A 14,003-nucleotide genomic window follows, 5' to 3' on the forward strand; every position below is an offset into this window, starting at 1 on the left:
GAGTTTGTGTACGTCCACCTGTTGGAGGAATCTAAGGGCGGTCATTACGTCAGGGCGAGTAGGGGGGAGGAAGTGAGTGACGTGGCGAAGCATCATTGATTGAGACTGTTGAAGGAGCGCTTGCGAGTTGGGACCTGCGTTTGACTTTGTTTCTATTGGCTGTTGCAGTAGGTCGAAGCTGCGCATGCTTCCACAGTGTTTTGCGGTTGGGATTGGGTGCAGGGGAAAAACCGCGTTCAGCTCTCCAAAAATATAAATATATATATATATATATTATTTTTTTAATGAATAAAGTCCCTCAAAATTAACATTTTACCCATCTAAAAAAATTATTATTTTTTTTAATTTTTGTCTCCAAACTTAAATTTTTAATTCCATCCCTGGTTGGGTGGGTAAGTTTTGATATTTGTGTATTTATAGACCGACATCTGATAAATCACAATGCTTTTAAAAGCATTTTGGATCCATTTGTTTTTGTCTGTCCATTTATTGCCATAATCATTAAAGTTAATGTTATTTTTCTATTGAGTCGTTTTTGCTTAAAAAAAAAAAAAAAAAAAAGAAAGAAGACAATTAATATTGGCAATTTCGGATCAACCCAAAAGATTTCAATCAATTTTTCATTTGCAAACTCATGCTCAAGGTTAACATGTATTGAGAAAGTTGTATTTTTACTTTTATTTCAAGTGATCTATTTTATGCTCAGATTCTATTACCGCATAATAAATATACTGTTACATCATTTTAAATTTTAAATTTTTAAATGAGAAAACCTTGCATTCGAATGTGCTGTAAAACCCCAATTTTTACGGCCCTCAATAAACAGCTGACACGTAAGCCAAAAACATTACATAGAATACACATGAAACACACAAGATAGGATCTCAAAACCTATTGAAATTTTTTTGTTCAATGAGTTTGCAGAGTGACGCAGGAGAGGTAGGCGTCAGCGATGATGGGGAGGAAGTGGAGGGCGAGGAGATGGAGGTCTGAGCCAGTGAAAATTATGATCCAAGGCTGAGTCTGGCCAGAAACCCACGTAGGTCTGAACGCAACCCAAGTGGGTCACGATAGAGACCCGCCCAGGTCATGACCAAAAATCCACGCGAGTTTGGCCAAACCCCGTAGGCATGCTTACTCGTCTAGGTCTCTTTGTGACCTAGCCCGTGAGTCACCAGCGTGGCTATAAAGTTTCCAGCGACTTTCAATCTATGGTGGAAGTAGTTTAGGGGTTATTGATTGGTTCAGGGGTTAGAATGAAGAAGAAAGGGATGATGAGTAGGTTTGGTAGAAAAATCCAGTTTTTTTCAATCATATTCCATATAATGATTTTAGCTTATGTGTCAAATATATATTGGATGTTGCAAAAGTGGTATTTTACACAAAGACCAGATAGTAAGGGCTCTCTTTTTAAATAACGTAATACCATATACACCAATAAATACAACAAAATGTGAACCATAAAATAAATGTCCTCTATTTCACATAAAATAGAAAAGATCCTATCCCAGTGGACAAAGTTCTCTTGCTATTATTTATATTGCTGTCATTTTCATTTGTTTGCTTTCGTTATTGATTAGCCTCTTTACGTTTATTAGCTTATTTTCCCATCAAATTCACTTTATTAGAAAAAAAAGGAAAAAATTGCACCTCAACGGTTTCACCACAAAAATGAAAGCTCTTTCAGCTTGATTAGAGAAGAGAAACGTGTTTGATGATAACACGTTTGAGTTTCTAAAAGTTGACACGTGTAGTCCTAACCATTGTACAAAAATATCATCCTCAACTTAGGTGCATGATTTTTTATAGTTTTTTCAACGATTCAGATTTAATTTCACTATTTTTTTTTTTCTTAAAAAACTTGAAACTAAATCTAGACCATTGAAAAAACTATGTAATTTTTTTTAGAATGGAGAAGAGAAAGTAAAAACAATTAAGAAAAGAAAAAAGATAACATCATTACAATTTACAGCAACAACAACTTCATGACAATGAGATGGAAAGTGGAAACCAACCTCACTGCCCTCATTCATCTTTCATTGAAAGTTCATGCCTCCTCTTCTGCCCAGCCTCCACCAGTAACGTCAAAAGAGCCTCGCACACTTGGGAGGCGTCTGCTTCAGATGAGTCATCGTTCAATGATGAGTACACCATCCATGCATGGTCCAATTTTCGTTTCGGCCGCACGACAATGGATCCGGGGACTTCTGCGTCGCGGCACGTGACAAGGCCGTCGCTCTTCTCGCCGTACCTGGTTTGCAGCAGCTGGGCACACGCAGCCATTGCAGCACCAAGGGGAATTACCACTGGGAGTTTGGCAGGTTGTGCTGCAGATAGGGGAGCAACCACTGGGAGCTCAGCATGTGCAACGTGAGATAATGTGGCTAAAACGGCAGGAGAAATGCCAGCTTCTGTGTGGAATGAAACCACAGGGAGTTCTTTTGGCAATTGATGTTTTGTCAAAAATTGTCTCCTCTTCTCGTAAGTCAAATCTTCCAAAGCTTGCATGTCACCCTTCACAATAGCAGATGATATGTTACAACTCACAAATCATTAGTATATTACATATTAACCCAAAATACCATTAACAAAATTATTCATGTCTTAATATACACAATGCAAAGCAGACACATTGGAAGAGTGAATCAAACTAAAGTTAGATTCAAATTCAAAGACGCCACAGCTTGCCATGCCATTCTACCAATAGCATACAGAAAACTTTGATACGAATAAAGCACCAACTCACCTTAATCACTTTACAGATCAGAATCTCCATAAGTTTGCGTATATTAACATAATCGCCGAGCTGTCCTTCTCGCAAGATATCCGAAGCTATGGGGCTGCCACCATAAGGACTCTGTGCTAATGCTAATCCAGCAACCTTATCTTTCAAATCAGACCAATAAAGTGATAAAGCAGCAGCTGCATCTACTCCCCCTTTGCTATGTCCAAGAAGCAAAACGCGTTTTCTGGAACCCCAATAGATTTCCTCAATGTACTCTTTTATCTCTCTGGCATTTTTCTCAACTGAAGCCTGATTAGCAAATCCTCAATGTTTAGTAAAAGAATTAAAGTAACATGCAGGTGCAGACGAGTTAAACATAACCATTTACCTCGCTGTGAATCTTGGCAATATGACAGGCTAGACCCATCTTTGAGAAACTATTCTTTGTGTTAACAAAATATAGCGGTCCATGGTTGCTGAAAAGACCTGCCAATTGCGAAATCAGCCAAACTGATGAGCACAAGACTCATGCGGCCAAAAAAAAAGGGTACAAGAACCTCAAGAAAACATCAGAATCCCTCCACCATTAAATTCAACATGTAAATTGTATTTAGGTCCATGCATTGAATACTAAAACTGAAAGACGAGACCCTTATTTTTATTTTTGTGTCAGTAGTAGAAAATTAAATGTTATCGGCTCAGCTCACCAAAGTTATCTAATCTGATGTATTCTTGTATAAGTAATTTATCAAATAGATCACCAGAATGATCCATTCTCACTACATTGTGTAATTTTGTTACAGTGGTTTTGGATTCAATATGTTGAAGGTCAACACTTCAAAATCCCACATAAAAACTGTGTTGACAGATGATGAAGACTCCAAAATAGGAAGTTATGCTGTAGTAGAAGGACACTATGAAAATAATCCCTACTCCCTGCCACAGCTTAATTCCTGAGCTACCCTGCCAAAAACATGTCTTTTGGCCTGTAACAACCCATTTTCAAGATTCACCAGAGGTGGCCCCTAAATCTTCTAATGTCTACCACATCATGTAGGAAATAAAAAATGGCACAGCTTAAAATAAAAATAGGGGAAAATACACTAGGCCCCACAAACTACCACCCCTTTGGCACTTTTTTATAAAACCACCCCTTTTGCACTTCAACCACCAAATTTTAAAAAGTGACACTTGAGCTCCTCTAACTACCACACCATCACAAATTATACCCTTTATTAGCATCTAGTGATGAAATGTACGGAAAAAAGCCACATGATGTGCAAATGAATTTTTTTATTTGACTACCCAAATTACCCCTAAAAATTATTAAAAAAATATAAACAACAAAAAACTAAAGGGGGCAGCTGAAGCACCCCCATAGGCTGAGGGGGTGGTTTGGTCATCCCCAACTGGTCAAGGGTAGCCAAACCACCCCCCATGGCTGAGGGGTGGAACAGCCACCACTTCATTTTTTCAGTTTTTTTTTTTTAATAATTTTTAAGGATAATTTGGGTAGTTCAAGTAAAAAAAATTCGCGTGTGCATTAAGTGTGGCATTTCTCTGTCCATTTCAATGTCATATGCTAACGGAGGGAGGGTGTAACTTGTAACAATATGGTGATTGGAGGAGGTCAAGTGTCATTTTTTAAAGTTTGGTGGTCTAAGTGCCAAAAGGGTGGTAGTACTAAGTGTATTTTCCCCACAAAAATAAGAGAACAATTGGAAATGCTACCTGGAACCAGCAAATACACCATTGAGTTTGGCAACTTGTGAAGACCATGCCTGACAGATGTTTGAAACAACTGATTTAACAACAGCATAAACATGCAATACAGATGTGGGCATGTGAAAATTGAAAAGCAGCAAACTCTACCGGACATTGTCAAGAATTTCCATGAATCTTCCGGTTCCATCTTCAACTGGTGGCATTCCTGAAGCACGTTGTAGCCAACCTATATCATCTGCAGACCCACGAACCGTCCGTCGTGCCCGGTCAATAAGGCTGAAATAAGCATCACCATTATTAATTAACCAATATCAAAAAGCCTCGAGTAGAATATCTCATGCATGTGCAAGGGAAAATCAATGGAATGTATATCACAGGAAGCAAGGAACTAAATAATCTTCCGCTATCTTACTGGTATCACAACCAGAAGAAGCTATTTCATGCATGAACTAAAGACAAGGTACTCCTCCCACCACCATCCCCCCCCCCCCCCCCCCCCCCCTTCTCTTCTCCCCCCTTTCTCTTCTGCATTCCAATTGAGTAACAATAAGCTTTCTTATCACAAATTTAGTTATCCCATATTTACATGTTTTCAAGTAACCCCTACTAAAAATATTAAAAAAGGTCATTGGGATTCAGTATTGACGAGAAATGCCAAAAATTGTTTTGGATCAAATCAAGTAGACCATTACCAACTAATAAAATTGAAAAAATTGTTCATGCATATGAAACTTTCCAAGATGAAAGAAGTAATCCTTTAAGTTCAAGGTCTGTTAAAGCAGATGTACTCAATATATAAATTACATTGTAATTTTTCTTAAATTAACGTAAGGATTAAAGATCTTCATACTTGGTATGTAAAGAATTCATACCTTTTAAACATTGAAATTCCATTTTGTCCAGTATGATTTACATCTCCACTAGCATCTTGAGAAGACTCTACCGCTGAGGTGCTTGCTATTTCACTATTTAGAGGAGCAGCAGCTGCAGCATTAGTGGTAACCACAGACCCCATAGTTTCTCCAGAAGAAAACGTTATTAATTCCTGTGCATGTACAATGGAATTCCCAGAATCTCTATAGGAGGGTTCTACTGCAAAAATGGCAGAAGTATGTAAGTCAGGAAATCCAAATCCAATGCCTATTAAGGGAAATGATACAAGTATCATATAATTGCAACAGCTGATAGTTAAAAAGAAAAACAATTGCAATCAGGCAGCTGAAGTACCTGAGCAAAGTGAATATATATATATATATATGATGCATTTTGAATTCTTTACAGAAATGAGATTATGAACATTGTTCAAAGGATTCGTTCCATTAAATTGTTCGACTCAACCTTATATCATATTCAAATCCAACATCAAACAGAATAGAAACATTGAAGGAAGATGTCTAACTAATAAGTTCAAACCTTAAATTCATTTCTGCCATCTTCTAATAAACTTATATATTGATCAATCAGCCTATGTGTCTACCTAAAAAGTTCAGTCCTAAAATTCTAAATATATATTCAAATCAACTCGATTAGTGTGACAAATAATAGGACTGCAATGTCCATTGCATTACATTTTTTGGGTTTTTTTTTTTTAAGGGGTGATGGGAGAAATCTTTTTTCCTCTCGTTATGGAAATTTCTTTATAATTTCAAAATAAAAATGTAATGAAAGGAGATGATAAATATGCATGCGGGAGGAAGCTTACCAGAATAATCAGAGAAACATCCAGTAAACAAAGAAGTTGTTTGTGCAAGATAAGAGGCAGCTTCATTGAGTGATGGTACAGAGGTAAATAGCTGGGGAATGAGACCATTATTTCTCAAACCGTCATTTGGCACCTGAAAGATGAAAGCCATTATAGACACCATTATATGATTGTAAAGCTACCAAGTGACTATATATTGAATATAAAAAAATCCTTATAGCAATATCTGAATAATCTGATGACGAGAGGAAACTTATTAGTTACAGCTACAATAGGATCTTTTCTTTTATTTACCAAAATATACGCCACAAAAATGACAGAAGCAATAAGAATTATAAATATTCTAATATTGCTGCATCATCTCAATGAATATGAAGCAAAGAACTAACATCATCCCTGATTATTAGAGGATATATGGACAAGTGAGATTGTCAACCCCTAGGTCGGCTCCAAAATGGAACAGTAATAAAGGCTGTGAAACCCATGGGTTCTGTCATGGCATGCATTATAGTATTAAAGATGCAGAATTTGGTGTGGAATAAGTTGAAACCAGTATGTGATGTTCAATAAACCAAGTTTGCAAAAACATTCACATGCTCCTCCATTATTCTAAGAACAAATGTTTTTCTTTAAAATGCAGACACTTAATTCTAAAACAAAATTCTAACATCACTACTGTAAGCAGAGCCATCTTTCACAAATTCTCCATCAAGACCGGCCAAACCAAAAAATTAAATACCCAATTCTCATAAAAGGCAGCCAAGTCACCCAGCTTACTAAAATATAAGTAATTGACCCCAAGTGGAGGAAAAATGAGAGACTCGAACTAGTGACTCCCGCTTCATTAGACGTGGTCTTCAGCCAATTGAGCTACCCTTGGGACCTAAACATGATTTCCCACTACTTAAGCCCTTCGGTGACACCTTATTCTCAAATCTAACAAATAGCGAACACATTTTTACTCAACCCAATTCACCTAGCTACAACTTTGGTGAAAAGCAAAGCAATATCGACAGTTCCTGAAGAACCAAGGGTTCACTTCAAGAAACACCCACATCAATGAAGTAACAGGGTATGATTCAGTGCATTGGCAAACAAGAAAAATGATATTTACTCAACCCGATTCACCTAGCTACAACTTCGGCGAAAAGCAAAGCAATATCGACGGTTCCTGAAGAACCAAGGGTTCACTTCAAGAAACACCCACATCAATGAAGTAACAAGGTATGCTGCAGTGCATTGGCAAACAAGAAAAATGCCAAATTAACAAACTTTTCTGCATAACTCTGAAACCACGAACATTTGCAAAGTAACACTAAAAGAATTGAAAATGACTGCTACGAAAAATAAATTCCAAGGAATTAAAAAATCCCGATTTCAAGGCCTATTTTCCAAGATTTCCACGTAAGGTCCCCTCACAATTCCATCTTAATCCAAAATCCAAAGCACAATTCAACACGACCAAACGGCAAACACAGATCCTAAATTACATCCAAATATTAATACTATTACAAGAAATTTACAAAAATTCTTGAAACTAACGACCGTCAAGAAAAGTTTGAGACGGTTATACTTACAACCAACGGTACGCTTGGCTCTCCCCGTTCACCGTTGATGGCTTCCTTCATTGGAACCAAATTCTAAAAATTCGATAACAAAAACAACATCAAAAAAAAAAAAAAATTAGGATAAACATTCACATATTTACAAACAATTAGCAATAACGCACTCAATTTTGGAGAATTTATAGATAGTAATACGGTAATACCTGAAAAAGAATATACCCAATTGCGCATCAAAGAAATGGGACAATTTTAGAGAGAATGATCGATTGCTTTATTCATTCCAAGAGAGAGGGGGGTTTCTTAACAGCAAAGGAATAACGACAACACCGAAACGTGTCGGTAAACGGCGTCGCGTCGTACGACTTTTTCCGGTCTTTTGTACGGTGGATTTTGGTTTGAGGTGATGATAGATTGTGTTGATTTCAGGCGAGGCCAGGTGTTTGTACGTCTTTTTCTTAAAAAAATAAAAATATTTATTTACAATGAGTTTGCATTTCCATTAAAGAGTTTGTAGTTCCATTTTTGTTTCTAGGCAATTCCAAAATGAGAAATGCTTCTTTCTTTTTTTCCTCTCTTTTTTTTTTTTTTTTTTTTTTTGCCCTTTTGCGTCTATTTCGGATATATTTTTGCTGAGATGGCATGGTCCGTTCGGTATTGATAATTTTTTTCTTTTTAATTATAGGCGAATGAAGAATGTCAACTCAGCGAAAATATACACAAAATGGACGCCAGAATAAAAAAAATATTTCTCTTCCAAAATTATTCATTCAGTATTGTGAATGAGATAACTTATCATCAGGAGTTTGATAAAGGGTATGTCGTGTAATTTAAAAATAATTTATTTGAAAACACAATATTAAAAAATATATAGTTATGTGTTTGGTAAAATTACAGTTTGACCTTTAAAATTTTAGTTTAACCTTTAAAATCTCGTGTTTTTAAAAACAAATTATTTTCCTATGATTTGTAAACGAGCATTTTTTACATTTTCAAATTGCAATTTTGTAAAACCCTACTCACAACCGATACATTTTATATTATTTGATTTAAAATATAATATATTTTAAGAAACATTTCACATATTCCTCTTAAACTGCCACTCAATTGACTATGTTCATCCCAAACTACCAAAATTGTCAATGTCCCCTAATGATGAAAATACATTTACTAAAATAAAATAAAAATTCAAAAAAAAAAAAAACCTAAAACTAATTTTTTTTTAAAGAAAAACAAAAAAAAAAGTTTGGAAATTTAAATAATTCTTAAATAATTTAAATGAATAAATAAATAAAAAGCTAAACAAATTTTTATTTGATTTTTGTCCTAAAAGAAAAGGCCAAAACACACATTTAAAAACATATGATTGCCATAGAGTTAAGATGACGTGACAATGAAAATTTACCTTTGAATCAACAAGGGCTTATAAAAAGAAAAATTAGCTAATTTTCACTGCAATATTATCATAATTGTATGATATACTAATGCTCATTTTGTTTCGCCGTAAAATGATTTACTAAAAATGTTTTTCGTATTTTCAAATATTTGGTGCAAGATAAAATAATAATCAACGGAAAATATTTTCCCTTTAACCGAAAATTCTTCTTTAATCTTCTGACTTTAGCATCTGATTCTCAAATCGACGGACCCTGTCAAGACCCGCCCAGGACCTTGTAGGGACTTGACCAGGGCTTGCCTGAGACCCGCCCAGGACCCCGACGGGACCTGCTCGGGACCCACCCGAGACCCAACTGAACTCGCCTGAGACCCGCACCGAGATCTGACCAGGACTTACTTAGGACTTGACTGAGACCTAACCGGACTTGCCCGGGACCCCGCTAAGACCTACTCTGGACTCGCTCGGGACTCGACCAAGACTCGTCTGGGACTTGACCGGGACCCAACTGGACCTGCCCAGGACCCCGCCTGAGACTCGCCCAAGGCCCACCCGGGACCCCACCGGGACCTGCCCGGGACTTAACCGAGACTCTCCCAGGACCCGCTCATGACTCATCGAAAAATATTTTCGGCGGAAAACATTTTTCTTAACAATGATTTCTTAAAAAACATTTTCCGGTATTTGGTATGTACAGAGAATCAAGCGGGTCCCGGTCGGGTCACCAACATCGGAAAATGTTTTCGTTGCAAAACATTTTTCGGTAGTTGGTGTGTACGCAAAATCATATTAAAAACACTAAATTATTGTTAGTTAATTTGTATATTTTAATTAAACATAATTTTTAGTTTTATTTTTTTAAATTATTGTATATTAGTATTTTAGTGTTGGGAATAAAAATTACATTTTATAGGTTAATATGATTAAATGAAAATATAAAAAATATTTGTGATTTTCCGTGCGCCGAAAAATGTTTTCATCGTAAAATAACTTCTTTAAAAATATTTTATGCCCAAACAAATGGAGCCTAAATAACATTTCCCTTTTAAAAAAATTAGAAAATAACAATGGAAATTGAAAAAAAAACGAAGGATTGAATTAATTCTGAAATGGAAATTATACAGAAATTCGAGATAATTATTCTCCTAAAAAGAAGTCTCAACAAAACTTCCACAACTCCCCACTAACTCCCTTTTTTTTTTTTTTTTTAAATGAATCAATTCAATTTCATTCATTAATAAACGGGCATAAAGCTTAAATAATACAGAACAAAAGCTCTGAAGCAACCATAGTCGAAGCAACCATAGTCGAAGCTACAAGGTTACAAATATCAAAGATGACGTATTACATTCTAGACTCAAACAAAATCTGTTAACTTATGACTAATTTTCAAATTAAACAGAAAATCTGCGCCAAACAAACTCAAACCAATGTATAGGTAGCTCTTATTCTTCGGCATTGAAGGTAAAGAACCCCAAACTAAAGCTCATCATTCTCAACCCGAAAGCCAGGATAACGTTCACATCCACAACCCAAAGGTCTGGACCAAAGCAACAAACCCGAAGTGCATCATGCGGGCAGATCGAGAGAGATGACCAAGCATTATTACAAGCAAAAACAAAAACGACTACAAGAAAACAAAACAAGACAGAAAGAACAAAAAAAAAAAAGTTAGACAAAATTACAGGAAAATAAACAACATGAAAAGCACACCAAGAGGATGATAGCAGCCGGAAAGAAGAACTGATCACGCGCTTGTCGGAAACCAGAAACGGAAGGGGCGTTGGAAGCTCATAGCGGTGGGGACGCAAGAAAAGCCCAGCAGAGGACGGTGGGCGGCGGAGCACGCGGAGGAGATTGGCGGCACACTCAAATAGAGGGGGAAGTTTGAGTGAAACCCCAAGAGCATCACCCACAAAGTGTATCTAAACAAGCAGAAAAAACAATAAAAGCAAATACAAAAAGAAGCAAAAACAACTACGGACCAAAGGAAGGGGAAGAGGCAGAGAGAAAGGGAAAGGAAAAAAATCACCCAAAGAGATAGGCGCATTAAGTAAATAGGCTAGCTCACTAAGCGAAAGAGGGTGATGGGAGGGGAGGAGGGAGGCAAAAGAGGGAGAGGGGAGGAGGGCTGGAGGGGGAGAACAAAGGTTCTCCCCCTCCAACGACTGCTAGAGATAAAGGCCTAGCTGAGAGAGGGGGTACCCTAATTCTGATTGTCCACAGTGACCATTAAACATCACTAACCGCCTATTAACATGATGGAAAATGCTAGACATCCAAAGACTTCCTTCCCAAAAGTTGGTTTCCAAATGATATGTCACCATCCCATGAGTTGGTGACACACTTCCCAAAATAATAAATCTCATGAGATTATGACACATTATTTGGGAACTAACTTTTTGGAGGAAAATTTGGGATGTGTAGTACTCCTCTAACATGATAACTCCCCTAAGAAAAAACAGATAGTCACATGCTGGTCACGTAACAATTGTGTGGACGGATGAACAAACAGATAACAAAGAATCATTACACACAAACATCAAAATTTCGACCAATAATCATTGACGATGAACAAACAGATGACCTAGCTTTTCGTTCGTTCTCTCGACAACCAAATAGGCCGCTTAGCGAAATAAAAAAGTTAGACCATTGTCGTCCTTGCCGGCGTCTTACTATTTTTGTAAATACCCATAATAACGGGACCCGAACCCGAACCCAGAAAAACAAAATCCATCTCTTCTTGAACCGGTCTCTTCTTGGGTTTCCTCACCGACTTCTTATCGGTGATGGCGATGAAATCTCTTACAATCTCATCGTTCGGTAAAGCAATCAAACCTCTTTGTTTTATCTTTGAGACTATTGGCGCTGGCGCCACTCATATATTTTAAATAATATATATTATGGAGCAGGGTATATTGTCTAATCGGATGCTGACACATATATTTTAAACTCTCAAGAGGAAACCCAACTGAAATTAGGATTTAGAGATCTTCATCCATTAGATTAGATTTAGCAATAATTAATAAGAGGTTTGATACGGACACAACACAAACCCAACTCATGGCCAACTTCTCTCCTACGTGTAAAAAAAATTTGAATTTTAAACCAAATAAATCCAACTTATGGCTAACTTATCTCCTACGTGTCATTTTTTTTTAAAAAAAAATTGATAGAGAGGATTTTGAGATTCTGAAAATTTGGGAAAAAAAACAATTTATTTGGTTTAAAATTTAAATTTTTTTTACACGTAGAAGAGAAGTTGGCCATGAGTTGAGTTTGTGTTGTGTCCGTATCAAACCTCATTAATAAATATGTATCATATATATCTTAAGGATTAATTGAAAATTTAAAATCTAGCGAACCCATAAATATGTAAAGCTTTTATAGTTATGTTATTTTGGTTTCGTTACATCTAAATTAATTATAGGTGGCGAATTCTTTTGTGAAACAACATTTAAAATATGTGGTATATGGAACACGTGGCAATTAAGATTTTGGATAGAATATGGACGTAGGGGCAGCATCCCTAGTAAACTAAATAGCCAAAAACTATTTTTCTCTATTTTAAATAATAACTAACATCACAATTTTAGCTATTTATTTTTATTATTACATTTAAATATTATCTTTTCAATAATTTCTTTATTCTTTCTCAAAATATTTATATTTTTGAATATTTGTCTTTCCCTTATCGTCATATTTTTGAATGATTGTCTTTAATTTTCTTATTGTCACATATTTTTTTTTTTTTTTGTAAGAATTGTCATATTTTTAAATATTTATCTTAACCTACCGGTTATATTTTTAAAACTTTGTCTTTTCTTAAGAGACATATTTTTTAAAAATAGTGAAGTACAATGTTGTAAATTTGTAATCTACTTGTCTTGCATGTGGTAATATGAAAATAAGGTGTAATAATAATAATAATAATAATAATAATAATAATACTTTATGCGTTAATAAGCCTTTCCATCATATGATTTTTAACTATTGAACAGTACAAATATGCAATGCAAATTTATAATCATGTAATTTGCGTTGTGTTACATATATGCTAACAACAATACAATAAAAGGAACATACGGTTTTTTCTGGTATTTTTCTGGTTCTACGTAGATATTTTTTTTTTTTAGGAACCGATAGGGTAAGTTTTTTTTTTTTTTTTTTTTTTTCTACTTTTTTAGAAAACAATATTCACGTATGATAAATTCTTTTGTAAATACAGCATTGATGTTATTAAGTGTTCGAAAAATAATAGAACAAGAAATTGAAATTGCTCGTAAATATTATGTAGTTTCACTTTCTGGGCTCTGATGCTTAGTGTCAAGTGCATGTGTCATTAGCACCCTATTACGCACACACGTGCGATGCTTCACCCCATACTAGAGTTTACGCACAAATTTATATACCTAAGCATTGTTTTAAAAAAATGCTAGGTGTTCTTCGCTTAAGACCAAATCAATATTAAAAGAACATCTTGCATTTCTCTTATTTTGAAGCCATTGCTTTAAGAGTGTTGGACTTTGTAAATGTCAAGTTGACTTTTTCTTTTTTTCATGTGTGACTTCCTTCATTCAATGCTCTTCCACACATTTCATTTAAAACATTCTCAAACCACAAAATATATCTCAAACCACAATATATATATATATATTGAAAATTATTTAACTTTTGTTTTATTTGTATCCTTTAGTGCAAGTAAAAATGTAGTATATTTTATGTTGCCAGCAACTACGTACGTAGCTAGGTTGATAATGAATCAGTAGACTTTATTGAACAAAATTGGAAAATTTTGCCTTCCTTTTTAATATTGATATTTAAATAAGCAAAAAAAAAAGAAAAAAGAAAGAAAGAAAGAATGATTAGGAGTATAGATAATATATTTAAATC

General features: G+C 35.4%; 1 protein-coding gene across 1 annotated transcript; it reads right to left on the reverse strand.

Annotated features, from left to right (window-relative positions):
- Positions 1-1,658: 1,658 nt before the first annotated feature.
- Positions 1,659-8,174, reverse strand: LOC132187289 (alpha/beta-Hydrolases superfamily protein). Its single transcript, XM_059601557.2, has 9 exons — positions 7,921-8,174; positions 7,730-7,792; positions 6,153-6,285; positions 5,323-5,542; positions 4,598-4,726; positions 4,457-4,506; positions 3,114-3,211; positions 2,747-3,034; positions 1,659-2,514 (listed from the first exon to the last, which is right to left on the reverse strand). Exons 2-9 carry the CDS (start codon positions 7,778-7,780, stop codon positions 2,026-2,028), a joined length of 1,458 nt encoding a protein of 485 aa, XP_059457540.2. The 5' UTR covers positions 7,781-7,792; positions 7,921-8,174; the 3' UTR covers positions 1,659-2,025.
- Between the last annotated feature and the right edge of the window lie 5,829 nt (positions 8,175-14,003).

This window comes from Corylus avellana, chromosome 2 (assembly GCF_965113065.1).
Source record: "Corylus avellana chromosome 2, dhCorAvel1.hap1.2, whole genome shotgun sequence".
NCBI classification, from domain to species: Eukaryota; Viridiplantae; Streptophyta; class Magnoliopsida; order Fagales; family Betulaceae; genus Corylus; species Corylus avellana.

Bases quoted from the DNA above. Each gene is read 5' to 3' on its own strand.
- LOC132187289 (XM_059601557.2), bottom strand. From the start codon at position 7,780: ATGAAGGAAGCCATCAACGGTGAACGGGGAGAGCCAAGCGTACCGTTG. The intron at 5,543-6,152 runs GTAAGCTTCCTC...CCATTTTTGCAG, and splicing joins ATGTTTCTCTGATTATTCTG to TAGAACCCTCCTATAGAGAT. The intron at 3,212-4,456 runs GTAGCATTTCCA...CGCAATTGGCAG, and splicing joins GGTGTATTTGCTGGTTCCAG to GTCTTTTCAGCAACCATGGA.